This window comes from Myxine glutinosa, chromosome 10, assembly GCF_964187855.1.
Source record: "Myxine glutinosa chromosome 10, kmMyxGlut1.1, whole genome shotgun sequence".
Taxonomy (NCBI): domain Eukaryota; kingdom Metazoa; phylum Chordata; class Myxini; order Myxiniformes; family Myxinidae; genus Myxine; species Myxine glutinosa.
In genome coordinates this window covers 82,917,481-82,942,557 of record NC_136270.1, presented here as the reverse complement: position 1 = coordinate 82,942,557, position 25,077 = coordinate 82,917,481, and the positions used below count along the sequence as shown (strand labels likewise).

The 25,077-nt window shown below is 43.3% G+C and overlaps 2 protein-coding genes across 4 annotated transcripts in view; one reads left to right on the top strand and one right to left on the bottom strand.

Annotated features, from left to right (window-relative positions):
• The window catches only part of AFG3L2 (AFG3 like matrix AAA peptidase subunit 2), a 72,243-nt gene extending 61,321 nt beyond the window's left edge, over positions 1-10,922 (bottom strand). Inside the window, exons 1-4 of one of the 3 annotated variants that reach the window (XM_068126649.2) lie at positions 10,472-10,922; positions 5,842-5,955; positions 5,534-5,627; positions 3,779-3,832 (exon numbers count right to left, since the gene is read on the bottom strand). In XM_068126649.2, coding sequence (XP_067982750.1) covers positions 3,779-3,832; positions 5,534-5,627; positions 5,842-5,919 — 226 coding nt within the window. In that variant the 5' untranslated portion in view covers positions 5,920-5,955; positions 10,472-10,922. Of the gene's footprint in view, positions 1-3,778; positions 3,833-5,533; positions 5,628-5,804; positions 5,956-10,471 lie in introns of all 3 variants that reach the window. The other 2 variants (XM_068126650.2, XM_078785823.1) reach the window with 2 other exon arrangements.
• Positions 10,923-11,781: 859 nt separating this feature from the next.
• Positions 11,782-24,816, top strand: PRELID3B (PRELI domain containing 3B). The gene is made up of 7 exons (XM_068126652.2): positions 11,782-11,805; positions 11,913-11,981; positions 15,324-15,492; positions 15,892-15,981; positions 22,461-22,531; positions 22,850-22,952; positions 23,905-24,816. Exons 2-7 carry the CDS (start codon positions 11,950-11,952, stop codon positions 24,040-24,042), a joined length of 603 nt encoding a protein of 200 aa, XP_067982753.1. The 5' UTR covers positions 11,782-11,805; positions 11,913-11,949; the 3' UTR covers positions 24,043-24,816.
• Positions 24,817-25,077: the final 261 nt, after the last annotated feature.

Sequence of the window (25,077 nt, the reverse complement as noted above, 5' to 3'; positions counted from 1 at the left end):
ACTAGGGCATGCCCGTACTATATATATATCTAAAATTATATCCCCCCCCTCTATTTACATGAAATGGTTTGGTCCATTCGCAAAGCCAAAGCGAACGGCTTGCGAGTACGGTGACAATCCCCCCCCCCCTCTATTTACATGAAATGGTTTGGTCCAAAGCGAACGGCTTGCGAGTACGGTGACAATCCCCCCCCCTCTATTTACATGAAATGGTTTGGTCCAAAGCGAACGGCTTGCGAGTACGGTGACAATCCCCCCCCCCTCTATTTACATGAAATGGTTTGGTCCAAAGCGAACGGCTTGCGGAGTTTGGTAAAGAAATCGCCATAGCTCGGTAACTACTTGTCCGATTAATATGAAACATTGAAAAGGCACATCCTCGGGTCCCCAGCAATATACCTGGCAAGTTTCAAGTATATCGGACCCGTGGTTGTCGAGAAACAGCGGTCACAGACAAACATACAAACATACAAACATACACACAGAGATTACTGGAATTATAGATAGATTTTGTTTGTCTGTTTGATTTGTTTGTGTGATAAATGTTAGCTCTTTCACGAGCCTCAATTCTGTGTACAACAACAACAACAAAAAAAAAAAGCAATGAAGAGTATAAAAGCGGGAGGGCCGACGGGAGTTGTGGGAGATATGTTGAAGGCAGAGGGAAATTGGGGTGTGAAGAGAATGACAGATCTGCAATCTAGTGGTGAAAGAAGGCCACATTCCAGTGGATTGGGAACTGAGTACCCTCGTCCCTCTATACAAAGGGAAAGGTGACCCTCTGGACTGTGGCTCGTATCGAGCGATAAAGTTATTGGAGCATGGAATGAAGGTATTGGAGAGGGTGTTGGAGAGGAGGATAAGGAAGAAAGTGAAGAATGACGAAATGCAGTTTGGATTTATGCCAGGAAGAGGACCGACAGACGCGCTTTTTATTGCGAGGCAGTTGCAGGAGAAGTACATGGAGAAGAGGAAGAAATTGTTTTTTGGGTTTGTTGATCTGGAGAAAGCATTCGATAGGGTTCCACGTGAAGTAGTGACATGGGTATTGAGGAAGTTAGGAGTGGGGAATGGTTGATCAGAGTAGTGTTGGCAATGTACAAAAGAGCGTGCACAGCTGTAAGGACAAAGGACGGGAACAGTGGTGAGTTTGAGGTGAAGGTGGGAGGTGCATCAGGGGTCGGTACTAAGTCCACTACTATTTGTAGCTGTGATGGAGGTGCTGGCTCGGAACGTAAAGGAGGGTTTACCGTGAGAGTTGTTGTATGCAGATTATCTGGTGTTGATTGCGGAAAGTGTGGATGGACTGAAGGAGAAGATGAACAAGTGGAAGGAATGTATGGAGATAAAAGGTCTGAAGGTGAATATCGGAAAAACGAACGTGATGGCAAGTGGTAAAGCATTTGGTGAGGTGGAAAGAACTGGGAAGTGTCTGTGTGCTGTGTGCAGGAAGGGTGTCGGAGTGAATTCCATTTAGTGTACAATGTGCGCTGAGTGGGTTCATCAAAAATGTAGTGAGTGGTTTAAGAGGGTCGTTAACCAGTGTGGCAGCTACATTCAAGTGTAAGGTGTGCACAGAGGGAGCTGCAGAAGGAGGAAATGTTGAGTTGGATCTTGGAGACGGCGTGAAGCTGGAAGGTGTGAAAACATTTTGCTACCTCAGAGACATGCTGAATGGAGAAGGTGGATCAGACTCGGCAACGGTTGCTAGAGTGAGATGTGCATGGAAGAAGTTTCGGGAACTGAGTGGCATGCTGATGATGAGGGGAGTGTCGTTGAAGCTGAAGGGAAAGGTGTATGCTGCATGTGTGAGAAGTGTTCTGATTTATGGGAGCGAGACATGGGTAATGAACGTAGAGCAGCAACGAAGTAAAGGCTGGAAAGGGTGGAAATGCGAATGGTTCGGTGGATGTGTGGAGTATCGTTGAGAGAGAGGAAGACAAATGATGAATTGCGAAAGATGATGGGAATAGAGCCTGTGATGGATGCTGTGAAGAGAAACAGTTTGAGATGGTTTGGTCATGTGTTGAGGAAGGATGAAAGTGACTGGTTGAGAAGAGTGATGGAAATGAATGTAGAAGGAAGTCGAGGACGGGGAAGACCGAGAAAGACTTGGTTAAAGATGGTCGAAGAAGAAATGCAGGCAAGGGGGTTAACAAGGGGAGATGCAGAAAATAGGGCAAAATGGAGAAGATCGTCATGGGAACCGCAAGGCTAACCCCCGCTTTTGCAGGGAAAATGGCCTTAAAATGCCTGTTGTTGCTGTTGCCTCCTCCCCATTACAAACGTAACAATATGGTTTGGTGGATTTTTACAAAACTGTTGCTTTTGCACCTCAAAAGTTGCTTAAATACTCATTCACTCAGAAAGAGAAGTGTTTTTTCACATGTCATTGCTGAACCGAACCAACCTGCTGTCTGGCGGCTGATTGCAGATCATCAAAGAAGGAAAAGGCTATCTAAACCATGGCAATTCCTTATTGATATCCACTCCATTTCAAGAGGTGATTACGATCACCACAATTAATCCCACCTTCTGGTTAAGTCAGCTGTGGGGGTTAGTCTTTCACGAACCAACTGGCCAAGCCTGACGTTGACTGAAAGTTGCAGGAATTTAATTGGAGTTTGTACATGATGACAGCGATAACTCACCTACTCTTCAGAAAAGACAACATGGAACCTTTATTGTTCACTAACTAATGCTAGATCTGTCAACAAGCTTAAACATCCATCAGAGGGACAGTTGGCTGATCATGCATACGAAGAACCAATCTGGCAGTTTATAATCAGGCTAAGAATCACAGACCAGTAGCTCAAAGGTGAGTGCGTTACCAAAGTAAGCTTGTAAATGAAAATAAAAACTGGAACGAGTTAGGAAAAGGTTACAGATTTGGATCTTGAAATTCCAGATATTGGGACAAACTGGTGGAACCAAAGCAATTTACAGCCCATGGAAGAATAGGACCGAGGTTCAAATCCTAACCATTTATGAGAAATACTCCTGCAAAAATTGTTTATTCACAAGTATTGTCATAATAGGGAAATTGAAAATTAAAGCAAAATGAAGATTATGTGAACATAGTGGAAGGGAGGGAACAAATGATGAATGTGAAATTGAAATAAAGAGGGCAATGTAAAAGAGGAGAGAGCAAAAGCGAGGTTAGCGAGTTAGAGAGTTGTGGGCAGTCAGTAAAGGAATGCAAATACTCTGCTATTTTGTATGTGTAATACTTATAAGGGCTCCAAACTGCAATTATAAAGGTGATTTGTGAGTTTAAAATAAATGTCTGCAGAAAGTAATTTTGTTATTGATACAAAGACATCTGCTCTGAAAAAATTCCAGTTTTAACTAGAATGGCACTCGGTGGAGAGCACACCTCCGCCAGGCTGAACAGCTTACATTTTGTATTCCACCGATAGGTCGGACCTGGAACCAGACCTGAACGAAAATCTAAACGGCTCATTATTGTCACTTACCCAACTCATCCACCTAGTTATGTCACAAGGCATCCACAACTTTTTGAAATATCACGCTATATTTCGTTTTTGGCCCTATCTCCCAATGGAGAAGAATCACTTTTTTAAATTCTCTCATCTGGATCCGGATTCGAATTCGAGTCCACCAAATTTCGTCTGAATCTGTCCATAACTATTTGAGATATCCTGTTCACAACCAAATAGACAGACAGAAACAGATAAACAAACACACAATAGTGAAAACATAACCTCCATCCACATTCGGCAGCAGAGGTAACAATGACGTGAAAACAAAGCATAACCTTTTGCTTGTCCTGAGTCTGCAGTTTTGTCACCAGGAAAGAATTTTTCAAACCCTGGGAGAGACAAAATATAAGGGAGGGGAAAAAAAGCATATATATATATATATATATATATCAATAATGACTGAGGATTTGGTACATGGCAGTAATGATGTTCTAGTAAACAGGTAACTGCATAAACAAAAACAGCATTCGGTAAAGTACATACAGTGCCCCCCATAATTATTGCAACAGTGAAGTCAAATTTATTATTATTGCTAATTGCTACATAATTAGGAAATTTATTAGATTGGAGATCAAAAGATGAATACGAGACAACAGTACAGAATGACAGCTTTTATTTCTTGGTATTTCCATGCATATATGTTTTACCATTGTAGAACAATAGCACTTTTTATGTCCAGTCCCCCTATTTTAGGTAAGCACTAGCAAAGGTAACTGACGTTGTCGGATAATGCGGAGTCACTTTGTGATGGGAATATTAAGAGAAGGGGGGAGAGAAAGGAGGAGGGTGAGAGAGGAAGGGGATGGGGAGAAGGGTGGGGGTGGTTGGGATGGGAAGGGGAGAGGAGAGAGGGGAGGGGAGAGAGAAGAGGGGAGGGAAGAGGGGAGAGGGAAGGGAAAGGGGTAGGCGGAAGAGAGAGAGAGGGAACTCTGGATCGACGACCAGCAAGCCCTACCAGCCATTTGGGGACGCAAAGCTAAGTGTTGGCCGGCTTGAAACGAAACATCATTAATTTTTACTTTCTTTTTCCTCCTTGTTTGTATTCGAGTCTAGGTGCAGACGTCTCAAATTAGGACATAGTTTTACCTCACATTCATTATAATTGCTTGCATTATTTTCATTAAATCAATATTTGTTGACTTTCACTATTTCTTGTCTTGTTTCGTTTTTTCTGTGGGTTTGGATTAACCCCGTGTGTTCCCGATTAGATAAGGCTTCGGGCCTTTCCCGCACACGCCAAAAACAATCCCACCAAGTTTTGAAACACGCCTCGGAGTAAAGCTCGTTTCGGTCATCCATCACCCAGGGGTCTTAACCCCAGCGATGTGACACTATAATGTACACTACAGGAGGGAGGGGTGGTGAGAGTGAGAGAGGGGGGTAGGGGAGAGAGGGAGAGAGAGAGAGAGAGAGGGGAGGGAGGAGATGGAAGAAGGAGAGAGAAGGGAGGGAGAAAGGAGGGGAGAGCAAAGCCTCACCACATGTCACTATACTGTAGTGAAAATTGAATCAATTCTCACCAAATTTGTTTTACCAGGACCGGGGCCTTAATCAAACTCAGTGACTATGAAAACTGAAATCGAATTTGAGTTAAAATGAGTAGGTGAGGTCCTGAAGAACATTTGGAGCAATCACGATAACAATGACAAAAAGAGAGAACAATGCAGCTCGTTAATGCCCAACGTTGTCATTAAAGGTTGTAAGTTAGTCAAATTTCATCAGATTTTCACCAAATTTGTTATAGTCAAGTGTGCAACCACTCCTGCAACCACCAAAACAGAAAACGGAAATCAAATCTAAGTTAAAATAAACCCATGAGGCCACTGGAAGCATTGAAGGAAAAATGACGATGATCATCATAATTTCCCACGTTAAATCCTTAAGGCTTAAGGTATTAGGTTTCAGGTTAGTGAAGGAATCAACAGTATCGCGGGTAAACGTCTGGAGTAGTAGCTATACCTCTCTTAGCGGTTTAAGTTAGTCAAACTTTGTCAGATTATGTGCAGAGGTTCCATGCAAAAGAGCAGTACCTTTTGGTAGCTGTGAAAAACGAAGATGAAGACAAGAGGAGATGGCAGTAGAGGCATTATGGCCTGACAAAGGTGTTCCTTGCCATGTATAAACCTGCCATACAAAGCATTATCGGAAAAAAAAAGAAAAAGAGGATGAAAAGAAAACAGTCCTGAAGCTGGAGCAAGAATGAAGTTGGGGAAAAACTTAAATTAAAATTAATTCAAAGCCTATGATGCAATGTTTAAAATCAGTCCAGCAAGACCATAGTTATCATGCCTTTATCCCTACCTGGCTCATTAGCGCCCAAGCTGTGCACAAAACTCACCGCAGGCCGACCAGCCAGTCTCAATCTGTGCAAAAAGCTGTTTAGGTTACGTGCTAGGCCTGCATAGCGAGCAGCCATCGCCACGAGATTTGCTGGTAGTACCCTCAAGTACGCCTGTTGGAGGGAAGGGAAGGGAAGGATTGTATAGACAACGGAAGCAAAGAGCAATGGATAAACTTCAAGAATGAGCGCAATTCACATTTTACCGACACTTTTGCTTATAAAAGGCTGAGCGATGTGTAGGTTTGCACGTTCTTCAAGGAATTTTTCTTTATAGTGTTGGGTAACCACCAAGCAATCAAATATCTATATATTACCATCATGGAATAAATAATTATCCATAATCATGCAATTATAGCTGGTCATTGCTGGGAGAGCAGCTGTGTCACTGACGCAGCGCCCCCTGTATGTTGAAGCAGGAATTTGTAATTTGTTCATGGTGCCGGCGATAGCTCACCAACTCTTCTCTAAGGACACAGTGGGACCGTTAGCATCCACCAAATAATGCCGGCCGACGGGGCCATGGAGGGACGGCCCAATTTAACGTCCATCTGAGGAACAGCAGCACACACATTGATGCCTCGCCTTGCCTGCGAGACACCAGGATGACAGTTGATTACTGGGCCAGGATTCAAACCCACACGAGATGGCCCAGAGGCGAGTGTGCATACCTCTTAGACAAGTGTTTCTGAAACAGTGGATTGTGATCCCTAAGGCAGCCGTGAGTGTGTTTCTAGGGGGATTGCAAGCTGTTTGTGCGAAGTAGTTACACGAGTCTTAATGATGTTCCCAATGACTTGCCGTTGTGAACTTTCATTCTCAAGCTTAGTTGTGATCAAAAGCGAAAGCAAGAAACAGGCTGATTAATGTCGAGGACGAGCTACGATGTCCACCGAGTAAGACGAGTCCCCGAATTGTCATATGTGCAAAAAGGAAATGACGAGCTTCGTGGAGGACTGAAGGTTGTCCCCACGGTTTCTGAGAAGATTTTAAAACAAATTACCTGAATTTTAGGCAAAACCCCCCTTTTCATTCTCCTATAGTGTACGTAGCTGGATGGGGAGCACAACCCCATGAGACCTTCGGTCATATCATTTGTGAGGAAAATATGTTTTCGTGAATATGAGGGATTAGGGGAAGAGTGGCCGCCTTTCCAGAGGAGATACGACCATGAGGAACACAACTTAAGATTAGGGCATTGTCCCGATGCCTTGTGGCGAGTTTGGTCTGGATCTGTCTGATGGTTTCTGAGAACATTTTTGAATAAAATATCAATATTTGGGACAAACCCCCCTTTAACCCTCTTTTTAGGGGTTACATCTGGAGGGGAACACAACCCCATGAGACCTTGCTCTCCTGATGCATCGTACCGAATTTGGTCAATATTGGTCTGGTAGTTTGTGAGAATATGTTTAAGTCAAATGTTAATGGACGTACGTATGCATGTACTGTACATACGTACAGACGGAAGGACGGACAACCGGACACCGGAACTCACTCTGAGGTTATCTCGGAGAAATACTCCAAAATAACCGAAGGATTGCCGAGGTTCCAGCCTTTTTGTTACTCCTGTTGTCAAGGTTGACACGAATTGGCCCGGCCCAGTTTTCCCCACCTGGGTTAAAAAAAAAACCCCCACTTGAATAAACCCAGTCAAGTGGGTTTTTTCAAAATCCCCATTCCTGTCCTTTTTTTCAACCCTTGTAGAGGATAACTGGGGGCATTGCGACTCTGGACCATGCTGCCAACCCATTCTCCAATGAATCCAGTAGAAAATACTTTTTAATATCTAAGCTTTTCCTGTTAGACGTGAAAAGACATTCAATGTCGTTAAAGAGGGAAGAAAAGAAAAAAACCAACGCATCTTTGGCTAGGATTGTGAAATATGAAATGATGTTCATTATGGACAAAGAGGTTCCTGGTGAAGGCAAGAAGCAATTTACATTTTACTTTAAATTAAAGGTTATTACTTCTACTACCGGAGGTGGATGGAGATTAGGTCTTCAACCCTATCTATTTGTCTACCTATTTGTTTGTCTGTGTGCAGGTTGTGGATGGATTCGGACTTAGTTTGGTGGACAGGTTGGGTGTGTGCCGAGGACTAATTGATTAGATTTTGGTGAAGGTCTGAATCCGGATACGGACACTATATATTTTAAGTGATTCTTCACCATTGAGAGATAGAGCTAACAACGATAGATAACATGACATTTCAAAAACTTATAGACGGATTCAGACGAAACTTAGTGGGCAGGTCGAGTGTGTGACACAAACTAAATTATTCCATTTTGGTAAAGATCTGGATACGATTTTTTTTAAGATTAGGAAGTGTTTCTTCACCATTGAGAGATGGGGCAAAAAACAATATACAGTATAAATATCTCAAAAAGTTGTGGACGAGTTACGACAAAACTTGGTGGATGAGTTGGGTAGGTGACAAGACCAAGCCGATTCGACGATGGTGTGTGACAAGGATGAATGATTCTGGATTCAGATCCAGCCTATCAGTGGGATACAAAACGTAAATTGTTCAGTCTGGCAGAGATATGTACTCTACCGAGTGTCGCTCTAGTTACCATTAGGAAGGTTCCAAAATCTATACGTTGGTGTACCTGGAGACAGTAAAATGATTAAGCAATGCAGTGATATGAATACATTTGCGAGCTTGAACTCCATGCCTGGCAGTCATAAACTCAAAGAGTTGTAAGGGATTGAGAAGAAGAATCAGGCAAGCCTGCGGGTCAATGATTCACACTAATCCCAGCATGAGGTTATGATTGCTTGAACTAAAGTTTCAGTTTACCTTTGGTTTAAACATGAGCACATGTTTAAATTTAAATGGGTGATATTTTTATTTGCATACAAAGTCGAGGCTCATGTGGGGACGGGGGGGGGGGGTTATGGATCAGGACAAAACAGAACAGAAGAATCAGTAGAAAGAGAGGGGAAGCATACCAACAACAGGAATGAGGGACAAAATAGAGGGAGACTTGGACAAATAATGGGTGTGGGGAGGAATGAGGGGTAAGGGTGGATTCATGGGGTGGACAAGATGGATACAGAAGCAAATCCCCAGAAAGGAAAAACTAGAAAATTGGAAAGATGCTGGCTTGAGGAGAGCTTAACGGGGATAGACAAATATCATGGTTGTGGATAGGGGATGGCCTCAGGTGGTGGGGAACAGCTGTCTTGAACATCTGGAGGGAGGAATAAGAAAAATGTGGAAGTTGGTTCCGCAGGTGGCAAAAAAGAGGAACGGGTGAGAGGACGCGAGCCATGATCCTAGATTTTGGTAGTTTCACCAGAAGAGGATTGATGGTGGACCGTGTAAGCTCTGCAGAAACCTGGGGAGGTCAGAGCATGATTAGAGCCGAGGGTGCAAGACCAGAAAGGAGGCGGTGGAAGACAGAGAGACCACCGGCCTGTCTGCAATCTGAAAGTGATAGACCCATAGACTCACCTTCATCGTGGGAGATCCCAATGATCTTGAGGCAGAAAATTTCAAATTGTAGAAATATGGAGGATATGGCAAGGACTAATAGGTGCATCGTGACAACTAGATTTGAAACCTTAGTTCAAGCAAGGATCAGGTGAAATGCACAAGTTTCACAATCTGGAAATGAAGCTTCGAATTTTTTTTTTCTAATGGATAAATGGTCGAGGATAATAGGGTTAATAATATAAACAAGAGCGAGAATAGCTTTGCAATCCATGCCCCATACCGGTGCCAATGAATGTTTTTTCTATTCTTTATAAATTTTAAAAACTGATGAAACGCCCTGAAGTTGAACTTGTTCTGTAACTTACCATACTAAATCCATGTACCAAGTTTCAGTTGAATATGTTCAAGGGTATGGAAAAAGTGCAGAAAACCACAGATGAGACGGACAGACGGAGCAGCAAACCTGTAGTTCCCTCTGGGTAGGGGACTAATAATAACTAGAATGAAGTCGATGGCACACCATCGCAAATCCCCACCCTCCCACCTAAAGCAAAGTTGAAATTTAACATAAAGCTCCACTAGGATCGACCCATAATTAAATTTGCCTATTTTGACCCCTGTGACTCCAAGTTCCCACTCCCTGGTGTATAAACCGGGGGTCAAATCCAACAAAAATCGTTGCATATTTTCATGCGTCCCCCAATGTTGATTGCATATGCAAAGTGTTATTTTTGAAAATGTTCAAATATGGTGCCCGTAATTGCATTTTTGGTATTTGACCTTTTGACCCTGCCCCAGGGGGCGGAGCCAAAATGACTGCTGTCGCACCTTCTTGGCAAGTGGCGACCATAGGTCCAACTTCGAGTTCGTCCAAATGCTCCGGAAATTACGAAATCTCCAGGACTTATGAGTTATGTTCATGTGTAATAATCAGGTTCTCAAAACGAAGGGTTAACCACGATACACCAAAAGCCTCAGCAAAGCCAAAGGTGGGCAACATCAGAACAAGAATTAGACAATACAATAAATGAATAACTATCATCAAGTGTTACTGTTAGTGTTACACATGTCGTGAATCGTGATGGTATATTGAATAAAATATTCAAAGAAAGGCCTTCGCTTGAAAATTCCCTCAGAAAGCAACACTTCAAGATCCAAAGGAAACAAGTTCCAAAAGTATGAACTCACATTTTTCCTTCAGCACTAACGGGAAATGTAGCCTCAAACAAAGTCACACAGTAAACCGTGTAGGCCTTAACAACATCAACCGGAACTTAGCCTGGAAAGTTGGTCTGCTTTGTTGAACTTTGTAATCCAGAAAAGAAAAGATTCATATTTTCTTTTTCATCCTGTTCTTCTTATTAGACAAACATGACATTTTCATTTAGAAAATCTCGCCAGTATATGTACCTCGGTCCTCGAGACGAAAAGAGGTACACCAGCCTAGCTGGGACAAAATAACGTTTTACACTTCCGTAATCTTCTTCTTCTGAGACATGACCTTTTCGTTTAGAGAATCTCGCGAGTGTAATTATTATGTACCTCAAATGGAAAAGGGCTGGAACCAGCCTAGCTGGGATAAAATATCATTTCACACCGTGGTAATATTCTTCTTCTTCATAATCCATTTCAATTCTTTTTCTTCCTCTTTTTCTTTTTCTTCTTCTTCTTTTTCGACAAACATTACATATTCTCATTTAGAAAATCTCGCAAGTATATTAATATTATATACATCAAGAGGAACAGAGCTGTTAGTGGGGTTGTGTTGCTTTAATGCTTACCTAAATGGGGAAACTATAACATAAAAAGTGCTATTGTTCTGCAGTAGTAAAACATATAATATAGGCCTATACATGGAAATACCAAGAAATAAAAGCTGACCTTCTGTACTCTTCCCTCATATTCATCTTTTGATCTCAAATCAAAAAAAAAAATTTTTTGTATACTAAGTCGAGGCTCACATAAGAGATTTTTTTTTTTTTTTTGTATACAAGATCGAGGCTCGTGAAAGAGCGAACTGTTTCAGCGAACTGAAAGAGCGATAACAGAAGGTACAACAAAGGGTGCTGTCAGACATAACTGACAGTCATTTGTATGGCTCACAGCTATAACTGCCATTTTAAGTTATACTTTACAGTTAAATATACAAGTCGTTATGAATGATATAGTCTGGACGAGAGCGTTGTAGATCAATGAATGGAATCAGCAGAACGTTGATCGAAGTATTCGTTGGAGAAAAAAGGCCGAACTTATGTTTTGTTCATTTTTCACTTATTTGTGCACAATATATATGCCATGACGCTAGAGTTAGCTATAGTGTACTTGTCATTGGGTAATGCATTTTATAGAAACCATAATCACTTCTCTTTATTATCGACGTCTACAAAATCCAATTTCCTAGATCACATTTAATTCATGAGAATACATAGTAAAAATAAGATGTCAGGATATGTGTCTTCTTCTTCTTTTTCTTTTCTATTTTTTTTTTTTTTTTTTTTTTTTCTTCGTTGTCATACCATACTGTATGTGATACCGGTTGTACTTCTCTCTGACGTTTCCACTACTTCTGTAACTCTTCCGACGTTTTTGTCCTCTTATTTATTAAAAAAAATTGTTTTCTTTCTTCCAGAAGCGCTTGTTCAACCCACACCCTCAATTTCGGCGAAATGAAAATCTGGACATCGGAACACATCTTTAAGTAAGAGTAAAAACGAGACACACGGAGACGAGTTTGGGTTGTTTAACGTTTGTAAATATGAAGATCGGCACAACAGGCCGGTTTATCATTGGTCCCCGACATGGGTCGTGCTTGTGTGATCTCGAGGATGTTCTTGTCAATGGCGCAGCGACGTGTCTCATGTGTGTAGAATTGAATTTAGCTTTTGCTATTTCGGTCTTTGTCGTGGCCTTTATAATCAGATGGTCTAGGATCTTGTTTTATACTAAAATTAAAGTTTTCACCCGTCGAACCTTTGTTGACCAAGTGCGAAGGGGTCGCACGTTACATTTGTCACAGTGGGGATCAGATGTCAGGTGTTTAATACCGTTGTCACCCAGTAGGGACGGGTCGCACGATACCCTTGTAACACAGTATGTAGAGGTCGAACGTTACCTTCGTCACCTAATAGGAGGAGGTGAGACGTTACCTTTTTCACCCACTTTGGAGGTGGGAGGTTACCTTTTTCACCCTCTTTGGAGGAGGTGAGATGTTACCTTTTTCACCCAGTGGGAGAAAGTGAGACGTTACCTTTTTCACCCATTTGGAGGTGGGAGATTCCCTTTTTCACCCATTGGGAGAAAGTGAGACGTTACCTTTTTCACCCATTGGGAGGAGGTGGGAGGTTACCTTTTTCACCCAGTGAGAGGAGGTGTAATGCTACGTTTTCACCTCATGGGAGGAGGTGGAATGTTACCTTTGTAACCCAGTGAGAGGAGGTGAGACGTTACCTTTTCACCCAATGGAGGAGGTTGGACATAACCTTCACCCAGTGTAAAGAAGTTGCATTTTAATTTGTCACCCAGTGGGAGGAGGTGGGATGTTACCTTCGTCACCCAGCAGAAAGACGTCACAGTGGGGTCACGCTACCTTTCTCACCCAGTGGGAAGAGGTGTGACAATATATTTTTCATTCAGTGCAAACAGGTCGCACGCTACCTTTGTTACCCAGAGTGGAGGTTGGACATTACCTTTAATGCTAAGGTCCTGTTAAACCATGGTTCTATGATAACCTTTAGTTTTCATAGAATCAAGGTTTTCCTTGTTTTGTTTTGTTTTCCTGCCTGTGGAACCAACTTCGTCATTCTCTTCAATCCCACGCTTCCCTCCAGGGCCTCAAGACAGTGCTCTTCAGCACCATCTCAGATCAAGCCCAATCGAAAACCATTATCTTTTCTAACCCCATTAACCCTCCACAGGCTCACCTCTTTCCAAATTTCCAGTTTTTCCTTCCTGAGAGTTTGCTTCTGCATCCATCTTGTTGCCTTCCTCCTCCCCCGCCCCACAATCTTCCCTCCTCTCTTACCCCGTGCTCTCCGCTTGCCCTCATTCCTACCCACACCCCTTATTTCTCCAAGTCTCCCTCTATTTTATCCCTCAACCCCACCATTAGTGAAAGTGTGTCTCCCCCCATCTCTTTCTACTGTTCCTTTTAACCTTTCTGCTTTATCTTTCCTGATCCATATCTGTATTCTAGCTTGCACGAGCCTCAGCACGGTATACAAATGAAAAACCAGGTTAACTTGGTGTTCATACAGAACATTTGTGAAGGTAGTACTGTAGGAAGCAATATGGTCCATTTAAAATATATATATATCTTTTTCTATTTCTATTTTTCTATTGTATAAAAAAAATCCTCTCCTTTTTTTGTATGCAGAGTCGAAACTCAAAGGTTGTAGCTGATTGTGAGACCCAGGAGTTTTAACAACTGAACCTCCTCAAGAGGATTGTTTGGGAAGTAGAGAGGGGTGGGGGTTGGGGCTTGCCACATTATCCTTTCCGAGAGAGATCGTGAGATTATTTCAATATGGTGGATGTTCGACTTGTTTTAGAGGAGCGCTTTGATGGTGCTACTTCAACTTTTGATCGTACTTTCTCTGGAAAATCCTCTCTATCTCTTTGCTGATGACTCCACTCTCTGCCACACAATATCTCAACCCTCAGATCGGCAGGCAGCAGCCTCTTCACTCTTTGTAGAGCTGGACAAAATCACAAACTGGTGAACCAAGTGGAACATGTCTTTCAGTCCTGACAAATCTCACACTCTCACTTTGTCTCTCTGAAAAGACCGTCTGGACAACCCTCCCATCTACTTTGAACAATCCTCTCCAAGAAGTTCTGTCACTCAATCTTTTGGGCCTCACTATCTGCCATGATCTTTCCTGGGAAAACCACATTTCCAAGCTGGCCTCCAAAGCCAGTCCCCGACTGGGCATCCTCCGTCGTGCAAAGTTCTTCCTTGGCACACCTGAGCTCCTCGCCACATACAAAGCCTTCACCTGCAGCTTGATGGAATACTGCTCTCCCCCCTGGGCTGGTGCTCCTGCCTCACACCGAGCTTGGCTTCACGCTGTAGAAACCAAAGCTTTCAGGATCATTGGTATCTCCCACGATGAAGCTAATTCTGAGGATCTTTCACTCGCTCACCACAGGCAGGTAGGTGGTCTTTCTGTCTTCTAGCGACTCCTCTCTGGCCTAGCTCCCCCAGCTCTGTCTGTGCTGTGTTCCCCAAATATTCCTACAGGACGCACAAGAACTGCCAGCAAACCTCTTCTGATGAAACTGCCAAAATCAGGACTCTCTGCTCACCTTCACTCCTTCATTCCTCTTTTTTTCCGCCTCTGGAACAAACTCCCACACTCTCTTCAATCCCACTCCTCCCTCCAGGTTCTCCCATCCAAAACTTTGATCTTTTCTACCACCGTTAATACACCCCAAATCCATCTCTTTCAATTTCCGACTTCATTCCTGAAATTCCTAGTAGTATCAGTTTGTTCTATTAGTAGTAGTGGACCCCTTTTATTCCTAGTCGTGTACCCCTTCCCTCCCCCTCCCCCTCCCCCACCACCCCACTTCTCCTGCCAGCCCTTTCCCTTCCACAGATCTCCCAATGTCCCTGCTCTCTACTGTTGTGCTTGTGTGCTTCCCTCTCTCTCCCCATCTTGTCTCCCCCTCCCTTTATTGTTTTATGTGTCCGTTTCTGTTTTTTTGTGTTTTATGTGCTAATGTGTGTTTAATGTGCAAGCTCTTACATGAGCCTTGATCTTGTATACAAAAAAAAAAAACTTGTTTGATGATTGCCGACAACCACCTGGATGATTTGTAAAAACCGAAAATGGTTGTGAATGAAAACTACAGAAAGATGTGCACGATTTGGCTGCCTCACTTCATAAGCTCGCAGACAGTTGGTGTTGTTGTTGATTATGATGATTATGACGATGATGGTCAATCCTGCACATGTATTTATGGCATTCAATTATGCATTGATCTTTGAGCAAAAAAAGAACAATTTTTGATACTTAAAATTGCTATTTGTTGCGAACAGTCATCCATGGGAAACGGTCACCATGGCAGCGATGCAAAAGTATCCAAACCCACTAAGCCCCGGCGTGGTGGGAGTGGACGTCCTAGATCGGCATGTGGACACAGTTGGACGGTTGCACAGCCATAGGTTGCTCAGTACAGAGTGGGGACTGCCCAGCCTCGTCAAATCGGTGAGGAAACCCCTTCCCGTCAATTAATCCATTATTAGATGTCCTTGCATCCCTGTTTGCCACTCCTCCTACACCCGCAGCCTCCCACATGACTACCTTGCCCTGTTGATGCCTATTCACATTTTCATGACAGCATTCATTATGTTATGGCCTGGCACACACACACACACACACACACACACACACACACACACACACACACACACACACACACACACACACACACACACACACACACACACACACACACACACACAGAAAGAAGCCATTGCAAAACGCTATATCCCACTGCCTGTGGGAATATGGGAGGGAGGGCTTAATTATACCACTACTCTGGGCAAATGTTGCATTTTCCTTCTTAACCCTTTGCTTATGATTCCCTTACTTTTATCTTTACAGATTATTGGCAATTGTAGGACAAGAACATACGTCACAGAACATTCAGTTGTTGACCCGAACAAGCGCACCATGGAGCTGCAGTCTGCAAATGTAAGTGTCTCTACTTTGATTCTCTGTCCACTGAATTGATCATCCAGCTTTGTCACCATCTTTCATGCACCAGAAACTCAAAAAGCATTTTCGCATTAGGCTGTGTGCCTTCATCGTGCATCCATACAAATCCTAACCTGACAGCATGTTTCTAATATTCCACCGAGTGGTGTACAGTATTGTGAGGGAAATGGTATTTTTCATAGTATTGTTATGTTTGTGGGGTAGTGATATGTAGTCAGGTAGATTTGTGTCGGTAACATGCTCCGACTGTCGTGAAGAAGAAGAACCATTTCGATGTACAATAAGTAGAGGACCTGTGTAGACCGTGTGTTCGGATTAAGTTGTATATTTGTCCCCGCCATGAGGGGGCGGGGCATGTTAACGAGCCTAGGGCATAAGGATAGATTATCCCTGTTCGTCTTACCCTATGTGATTTACCCGTTGTCCCTTATGGCACCGCACATAGACACCAGTGAGAAAGGCCCATTAATTATTAAATAATAAATAATAAAACCTACCGGAAGCCAGTTCGAAGCACTACCGATGGGATACCACCAGTTACATCACCACAAAGCACAGGCAGGCCGAGAGCCACGCCCAGAAGGACCCCATTGGGCGGGAGGTGACCAACCGGAAGGCTGGAGCAGGAAGTGGCCCGCTGATTGGTGGGGGAAGGCCGAGGTGGAAGCAGCGTGCCGGTTGGCCAGGTACCACCGAGGACGTCAGAGGCGGACGGGTCGCTGATTGGTGGAGAGCTGGACAATGTAGCAGTGGCCTGCAGGGGTTGGTAAAAAGCACTGATGACGTCACGACCCCGAGGATAAAAGAACTTGAGGACCGATATTTCCTTCTTCTTCTTGCCCTCTCTTTCTTTCTCTCTTGCTTGCCATTCACGTCTTCATTTTGCCCTTCCTCGCCCCTCGGATCTTCCTCTGTCCCTCGGATCTTCCTCTGTCCCTCGAAGTTCCTGCCTCTTGCTCACCCTTGGGCCTCGAAACTCTTGCTGACACCATCTCTTGGCGTGCGAGGATAACGGAGACCGACGCGGCTGGGGAGATAAGCTGCATGACTGCGTCCGAGACGGACCATGCAGCGAGGCCTGGCTTTGTGCGCGCGCTAAACGATGAGCGGTTTCCCGCCAACATCGGAGCCGCGTCAAGACTGCGTGCTCGGGGCCTGACGATTGCAGATGACGCACCGAGCGAGTTGAGCTAAGTGCACGATAACCCACACTATTTATTTTATCCAGTTATCCACCCCCATTTTTCCGTGTTCTAAGTCTGGTGAGGGAGCGCTCCATTTAGGTTTTAGTTTTATCGTCACGTTTTTCTTGTTATCGGGTTCCGTTTTAATAAATCCTTTTGTTATTTTTCTTGTACATTTTAAACCCGGTTCGTGTGAGTTAATTTTGCAGGGTGAAGACATCAGCGAGGCCCGTCCAGGTAAGTCGGTACTCTTCTTCCTCCACGCGTATAATCCGCTACATATATTGGAACTGAACGCCTCCATTAACGCTCGATTGCCTTCCGTGACGCTCCCGGTATTAACTGAAAGCAGTCACACGACAGTATTATTGGTTTGTGTTGTTTATGACGTCATGTTTTGGCCCCGTGTGAGTTTAAACTTGCAATAATTCGGATTATTATCCTGTAATAAATGGCCTAGTACAGTACTGTATTGTACTGTATTTTTTTAGTGTAAATGTAGTGAAATATAACTTACATTGATGGTCATGGTGATATTTCTGAAGAGAACTTATTTCTCCAGAAATGGTCATCGTGTGCTCAGCTATTCTATTCTGGCTCTTTAAATATACTGCTGTACGACTTAGTTAAAGGCCTCAATTATTAACTCTGCCACCAAAGCTGCACAGAGGTTATGTTTTCACCCCTGCCTGTTTGTCTATGAGCAGGATATCTCAAAAAGTAGTGGACGGATTCAGACGAAACTTGGACAGGTTGGGTGTGTGACAAGGATTGATTCATTCGATTTTGATGAAGATCCGGATCTGGATTCGGATCCGGATACTACAATTTTAAAGTGATTTATTCACCATTCAGAGATCAGACCAAAAACTATATATAGCACTATGTTTTAAAAAGTTGTGGATGAGTTGTGACAAAACTCAGTGAATGAGTTGTGTGGGTGACGAGAACAAGCCCATTAATGATTTTTTCAGGTCTGAATCCAGATCCGGCCTATTAGTGGGATACAAAACTTAAACGGTTCAGCCTGGCAGAGGTATGTGCTCTCTACCGAGTGCCATTCTAGGTTCCACATTCTTTTGGGATTGGTCCGGGATGTTTTTGGCCCTAGCCTTTCACGGACCGTATGGCCAAGCCTGAAGTTCAACCAAAGGTGATTTGGGTGGGAATTTATAATTTGTTCAGTGTGCCGGCGATAATTCACATACTCTTCGTGAAGGATACTGTGGGAATTTTGCTGTCAACCAACTAATTATAGCAAATGGGACACCCGGACGTCCATCTTTGTGATGTGACTTTGTGATGCAACGCGCTACCAGCAAAGGCACCAATCTGACAGTTTATATAGTGTCGCTGAGAATCGAACCCAGACTAGACGGCTCATTGGTCCTGTGTAATTTAATAATGAAACGTTTTCCTGCTTCAGTCTTGTGCACCGAAATCCCTCCGATGGCATGGATGGGAGATTTGATGGCAAAAGCAAAACGTATACATTGGTTATATCTCACTGTGCTAGGAATAATCTTGTTAATTCAACTGATGTGCAGTTTGCTGATTAATTGGTGATCTATTACTAGAAGGACGTGTGTGTGTGTGTGTGTGTGTGTGTGTGTGTGTGTGTGTGTGTGTGTGTGTGTGTGTGTGTGTGTGTGTGTGTGTGTGTGTGTGTGTGTGTGTCACGAATAACGAACAACTCAAGCTTTAGCAGTTCCTGCTGTTGTTCAATGATAAAAATGGTACCGGTGGAAAGCTAATAATTGAAGCAAACTTCGTTGTCGTTTATCATTATTGATTCCTGTTTTATAGGCCCTCTTTCTGCATTGAAGAAGAAGATGCGGTAATGGGATTTTAATGTAGCAGTTCAAACGCTAACATTAATTTTTCTATGACAGCAGGAACCATTTTCAAGGACACGGGATGGGAACATGAAATTATTTATAGTACTACTTCTCGAATAGAAAACTAGAAAGCCACTCGGTTGAGCGCATACCTCCGCCAAGCCGAACAGTTTATGTTTTGTATCCTACTGATAGGCTGGGTCTGGATCCAGGCCTGATCCAAAATCTAATCGGTTTGTTCTTGTCACCTAACCTGCTCATCCACCAAGTTTCAACTGAATGTGTCCATAACATTTTTGAGATATCGTGCTAAATATCATTTTAGCCCTATCACTCAATGGTGAAGAATCACTTTAAAATTCTAGTGTCCAGATCCAGATCTTCACCAAAATCTAATAATTTCGTTCTTGTCACACACCCAACCTCTCCACCAAATTTCAGTCGAATCCATCCACAACTTTGAGATATTCTGTGAACAGAGACAAACAAACAAACAAATAGAGGTAACAACATAACCCCTGCCCACCTTCGGAGGTAATCGCAACAACACCACCACCAGACAAAATCATTACCCTCCTTAAACCAATCAAAGATACCACCAAATCAGCCTCCTACAGACCTATAACATTACTTTGCACACCCTCCAAAGTTACAAAACGCCTTGTACTTACACTCACAAACCCTCACATCCCTCTCTCACACACCCAACATGGATTCGGACCAAAACATCCCACTACCACTCTCCTCACAAACCTCACACAAACACCTTTGAAGGCTTCAACAATAGAAAACCACCAAAACTCACTATTCTCACCACAGTAGACATCAGCAAAGCATTTGACACACTCCCAAAGCTCTTACTCACAAACAAAATACCCAGCACAAACATGCACAGCAACCTATCATGACCATTTACCTATCATGCAGACAGTCATTCGGAATTTTTAACACGCACACAATACTTTCCGAATGGAGTCCCTCAAGGCTCAGTCCTCTCCCCCGCACTCTTTAATCTGTTCATGCACCACATTCTGCAACCACCCGAGAACATACAATTAGCCTCATATGCGGAAGATATAACCATCACCTCTACACATAGTAACATCAACAAAGCCACAGCACAACTTCAACCCTTCCTCAGCACCCGACACACCTGGCTCACCATTGACAGACTAAAAGTAGCCCCCTCAAAATCAGCAGTCACTCTTCTAACAAATTACACCAAGGAACATAGTGCTGCACCACACATCACACTGAACAACATCCCTATTACACACACACACACTAAACAAAAATGCTCGGCATCACTTTTAGCACATCCATGTCATTCTCAGATGACATCACAAACATTAAAAAACATGCACACCCAGGCTGAACATACTTAAGGCATTCACAGGCTCCAACTTCGGACACCACAAAGAAACAACATCACCAACATACAAAACAGTACATTAGATCAGTCATCAACTATACCAGCTCATCTTGGGCCTTCGGCCTATCAAATACACATCCCAACACTCTACAGACCATACAAAACAAAGCCCGGCACATCATCACAGGTTGCACATTAACAACACCCATCGAACACACAGGGGTAGAAATGCTAAAAACCAAAGACTACTTCGACATGAGAGGTGCACAGTTGCTTGCAACGGCAAATGCCAACCCTAATCACCCATGCCACTACATGTACAACCACCCACAGCCCCCTGGACACATTAATACTACACCACAAAGACACTACAGTGACATTCTTCATAACATCCCATCACCAAACAATGAAAACTACACAAGTCAGGAGATGACTGGTTCACGAGCGAGTGGTATTCAATGACAAAGGACGGACTATAACCGAAACAGGCCCAGACTGGGGGTTCTGGGGCCCACGTGGCAGGTGTCGGCCCCCGACATGCGGTGTACATGCCTATTTACAAAGGGCCCCAATGTGCTGCGTGTGCAGGCCTTTAAGAGCCAGCTGTACGTAATTGTGTGTGGTGCTGGCCTGGAAATGTCAAAACGAAGGTTACTGACCTTGAAATGAGATAGAAAATAATGTATAATCAGTTATGAGGTTAGTTAGCTACACAATACCGAAAATTCGGTTCGATTCCGACAACTTTGAAAATTTGACCTTTGTGGCCTTCAAAGGTCAAAGGTCGAAGATTCTGAAATTTGTTGGAAAACTTGTATTTCATGATGTATGTGATAATATAAGATCATGTACGACATTTCACCCTATCAGGAAGCGAACAATGTAATAAAACCATCAAAAATCGACTTTTCTAAATTTCTTGACCTTGTGACCTTGACCTTGGGGCGAAAATGAAAAATCGAGCTCCGTGGGGCTCGACACATGACATTCGCCTAACCAAATACCGAAACCCCTGTCGGATTCCACCAACTCCCCCGGAGAAGATGTAGCTTGAACTCGATTACCCCCCTAAAAAAACATCTTTTTCGGGCGTAGCTCCGCCCACAATGGGCACAATACGCCCACTCTAGGCAGGACACAACTGGCTCATGATATTAACCTCCCACCCAAGTTTCTTCAAGATCAGATGATATCATCGGGTAGTTATGCTGCGGACAGATAGACACACAGACAGACACACGCCCATGACGAATATAGTGGTCACTCTGTTTGATAACTCATGAACCAAAAAAACACATCCACGCCCACATCACCAATAAACAACCTGGGCCCAAACTATCTCGGGCACAAAATCCTCACCCATTGATGACACAGGGAAACTACTCTCCAGGTCTGATCGTATTCACCTTCACACCTTCGCTGTGGACACCACCCACAACTTTTACACTACAAACCTAGACTCGACGACACCACTGACGACACCTGCAACCACTGCCAAGCCGTTCCCCACGCAATAAAATGTATCATTAAGACTGCGCGGACCTGGCTTCATGTAGGCAAGGGCACAACATCTTGGATGTGAGGGATCTCTGGGTTGCTCCTCTGAGATTGATTGGCTATCTCCGTGCCAAAGGTCTGCTCAAACAGAACTGACTGGGGCAACACAACAACACCAACAACTATGATGTAAAAAAAAATTCACATGTTTTACTTCATTTTTGATCGTCATTGAGATGCACAGGTGGACATGCAGTATGATTGTGATGTACACCATGCTGTCTTTTAATTAACGAAGTGATGGAGAGGCATGGCTAATGTCACTGAAATAAATTAATGGGAAAAGACAAGACATCTCTGAAACCTAAGAGCCATTTACCAATACAGAAAATAGCATTACATTTGGTAATTGCAACTCGTTTTTTTTTTTTTATCTGGGTAAGGAGTTTGGGGGTGGTGGAGGAGGGGAGAGTGGGGTGTAGGTGGTGGCACATGGGTACCACTTCATTGGAAGGTTAACAGCTATACAGTATATTTCTGTAAGCTTTCACTCTTCCATTGCAGATAACACTTACCAACTTGGTGTCTGTGGATGAGAGGCTTGTGTACCGACCTCACCCAGATGATTCCCAAAGGTAAATGGAAATCATTTTATGTGGGACTCAAATCTACGTTTTCTTAGCATTGCCGCAAGCCATTAGCCCAATGCTTTTGGGATTAGCTTGAGTATATTGATGTCTGATGCTATCAAGTTGGGAAGTCGTATGACGTGCTGGTGGCGGAAACATTCCTCTTTGGCGAAAGGAGTCTCTTATGCAGTGTAAACCTAATTTTTTGAGACAATCGGAAGCCTTCGCTCTGTTTGTGGTATTAATAAGTACTGGGAAGTTGTCTTACCAAAGTAATGCAATATGTGCATCCCCACAGTGATTCACAGTTTGCATTGTCCACAGGACACTCCTGACACAGGAAGCAATCATCTCTGTGAAGGGCGTCAGTTTAAGTAGCTACTTGGAGGCCATGATGGCAAGCACCATCTCAGCCAATGCCAAGAAGGTATGTCAAACACATCAATTCCGTTGTAATTATTAAAATGTTTTGAAGAGCTTTGTGGACTGAGCGTTGTTCGTCGCATTGTCTGCAGACTCATCTGTCTTCCCGCTGTGCGAGTGCATAGCACAACTTGCTTCTAATCAACTCCCCCCTTCTTTCTTTTCCTTCCCTTGCTTGCCTGGTGTTCACAAATCCCCTTATCATGTCATTGTCCCCACATGCTTCTTCTTTACGAATCCATGATGCTTTGTCTTTTCACTTCAATCCTTAAATTTTTCCTTACCTTATTTTCACCTTTCTTTCATCCCTCTGTCTTCATCATTTTTCATCGCCATCTATGGCTTTCCTCCTCCCATATCAAACTCACCTCCTTGATTCCTCTCTCCGTCAAATCACTCCTTCACTATCCGTGTTGCTTTCTCACCATTGCCTATTATGCACCCCATGGGTGCTCATTGACTTACTTTTTATTTTCACCTTTTACACCTGTCTTTCATACTTTCACCTTTCACTTCTTTTTGGCTATTGAATGGATGGCTATTGAAGGGATGGATGGCTATTGAATGGAAAATCTCAAATTTGGAACCTTGTTTTAGCTAACTGCTTGCGAAAACATCGTTTGCCTGCCTGCAGCAAAGGTTCAATCCTAGCTTTTTTTAAATTATCTTTCTAGTTTTTTTCTTTCAGATTTTTTTTCTTTTTTCTTTTTCTAAATCCTGTTGAAAAATTTAAAGGCAGTCAAAGTGTTTCCCTTTAAAAAAAAAAATTCAGAGCCAAAAGCATGAAGACCAAATGTGAAATGCTCTGGAGTTTGAACCAAAGCCTGTCCTGCTCAGAAGTACATGCGTTATTGTGAAGCATAATGTTAAGCTGAGATATGAAGAAGTGTTTAGTATAGTACCATGTGACTTGCAAGCATGGTGGTGTGGTGTGGTGACGTGACGTGGCATGGCAGGGCCGGGAGGCGATGGAGTGGGTCATCGGTCGCATCGACACAGAGATCGGAGGCCTAGCAGCATCTGCACGAGGCAGCGTGGCGGAAATCGCAAGCGCCTTCTCTGGCGTTGCAGCATCTCGTGGACCACCCCTCTAATTGTGACAGCAACAACAAAAACCTCGTTGCTCAACTTCACCTTTTCCTCGGATGTGTTCTCCTTGCTGTGAATTTCATGAATTCCAACTTTACCCTCCAACAGACCTGTGTGACGGCATTGCAACGACTCACAAGATGTGCCACATGAGCTTCTTGAACGTTGTTCCCCTTTTTTCTCTCTTTTCACCACATTGTTTATACTCCATCCTCTACTGCGTGTTCACTGTTTAATTTGTTTTTGGGAGGAGTGATGGGGGTGTGGCCTGTAACGCCTCACCAAAACAACGCAGCACCGTTATAAAATTATTGTTTCATATCGACATGTTGCTGCACTATGCCGTACCATTTTCAAACATCTAGGTGGGATAGTAAATTTTCTTTTTCCAACATGTCAACACACTGAGTCTTCAGTTGCATTTTTCATTTATTGCATTCAGAAGGCACCCAAAATGATCACATTGATCACCGATTTCAAAATTGTCATTGCTATCGATTTTAACAGGCCCGACTCAAAACCCTGTTTTATAAGATGCATCCCATTGATGTTTTGATAAAATAGCAATCAATGTGTGCTGCAGTCCTGGTAAAGTTGTTGTAAGGAAGAAAAAAAAAAAACCGTTTGGAGAAGGTGGCTCCAAACAATGCTGTGTGCTCTCGTGGCATTTTGTAAATGTTTGTTTATGGACATTGCCATTGTTCAGCCCACATGCAGTTTCCCTGGTCTGGGTGAAATCATGCGAACGAAGTTCTGAAATACATCAGAGTTTAAAATAAGTATTTCTGTCTGTCTGCTGATGTCGAGTGTGAATCACAGGTGTCTGGGTGTTGTGCTCTCAAAAGGCTGCGGTTCATTCATACATGTCATGAGACAGAGAAATGGAGTGGAACAATATATAGATATTGATTTTTACCCTAATTATATTTTCTAAGGTTTGTTTGGTGAAACTAACCGATTTTTCAGTTCAACAAATAGTTTTCTTGTTCTGCTTTCACATACAACTTGCTAGCCTTGAAACAGCTACAGACCCTTTCGGA

Excerpts from the sequence above, each read along its gene's own strand:
- PRELID3B (XM_068126652.2), top strand. The coding sequence starts at position 11,950 with ATGAAAATCTGGACATCGGAACACATCTTTAA. Across the intron at positions 15,493-15,891 it reads TGCCCAGCCTCGTCAAATCG|ATTATTGGCAATTGTAGGAC; the intron begins GTGAGGAAACCC and ends TTATCTTTACAG. Across the intron at positions 22,532-22,849 it reads CACCCAGATGATTCCCAAAG|GACACTCCTGACACAGGAAG; the intron begins GTAAATGGAAAT and ends CATTGTCCACAG.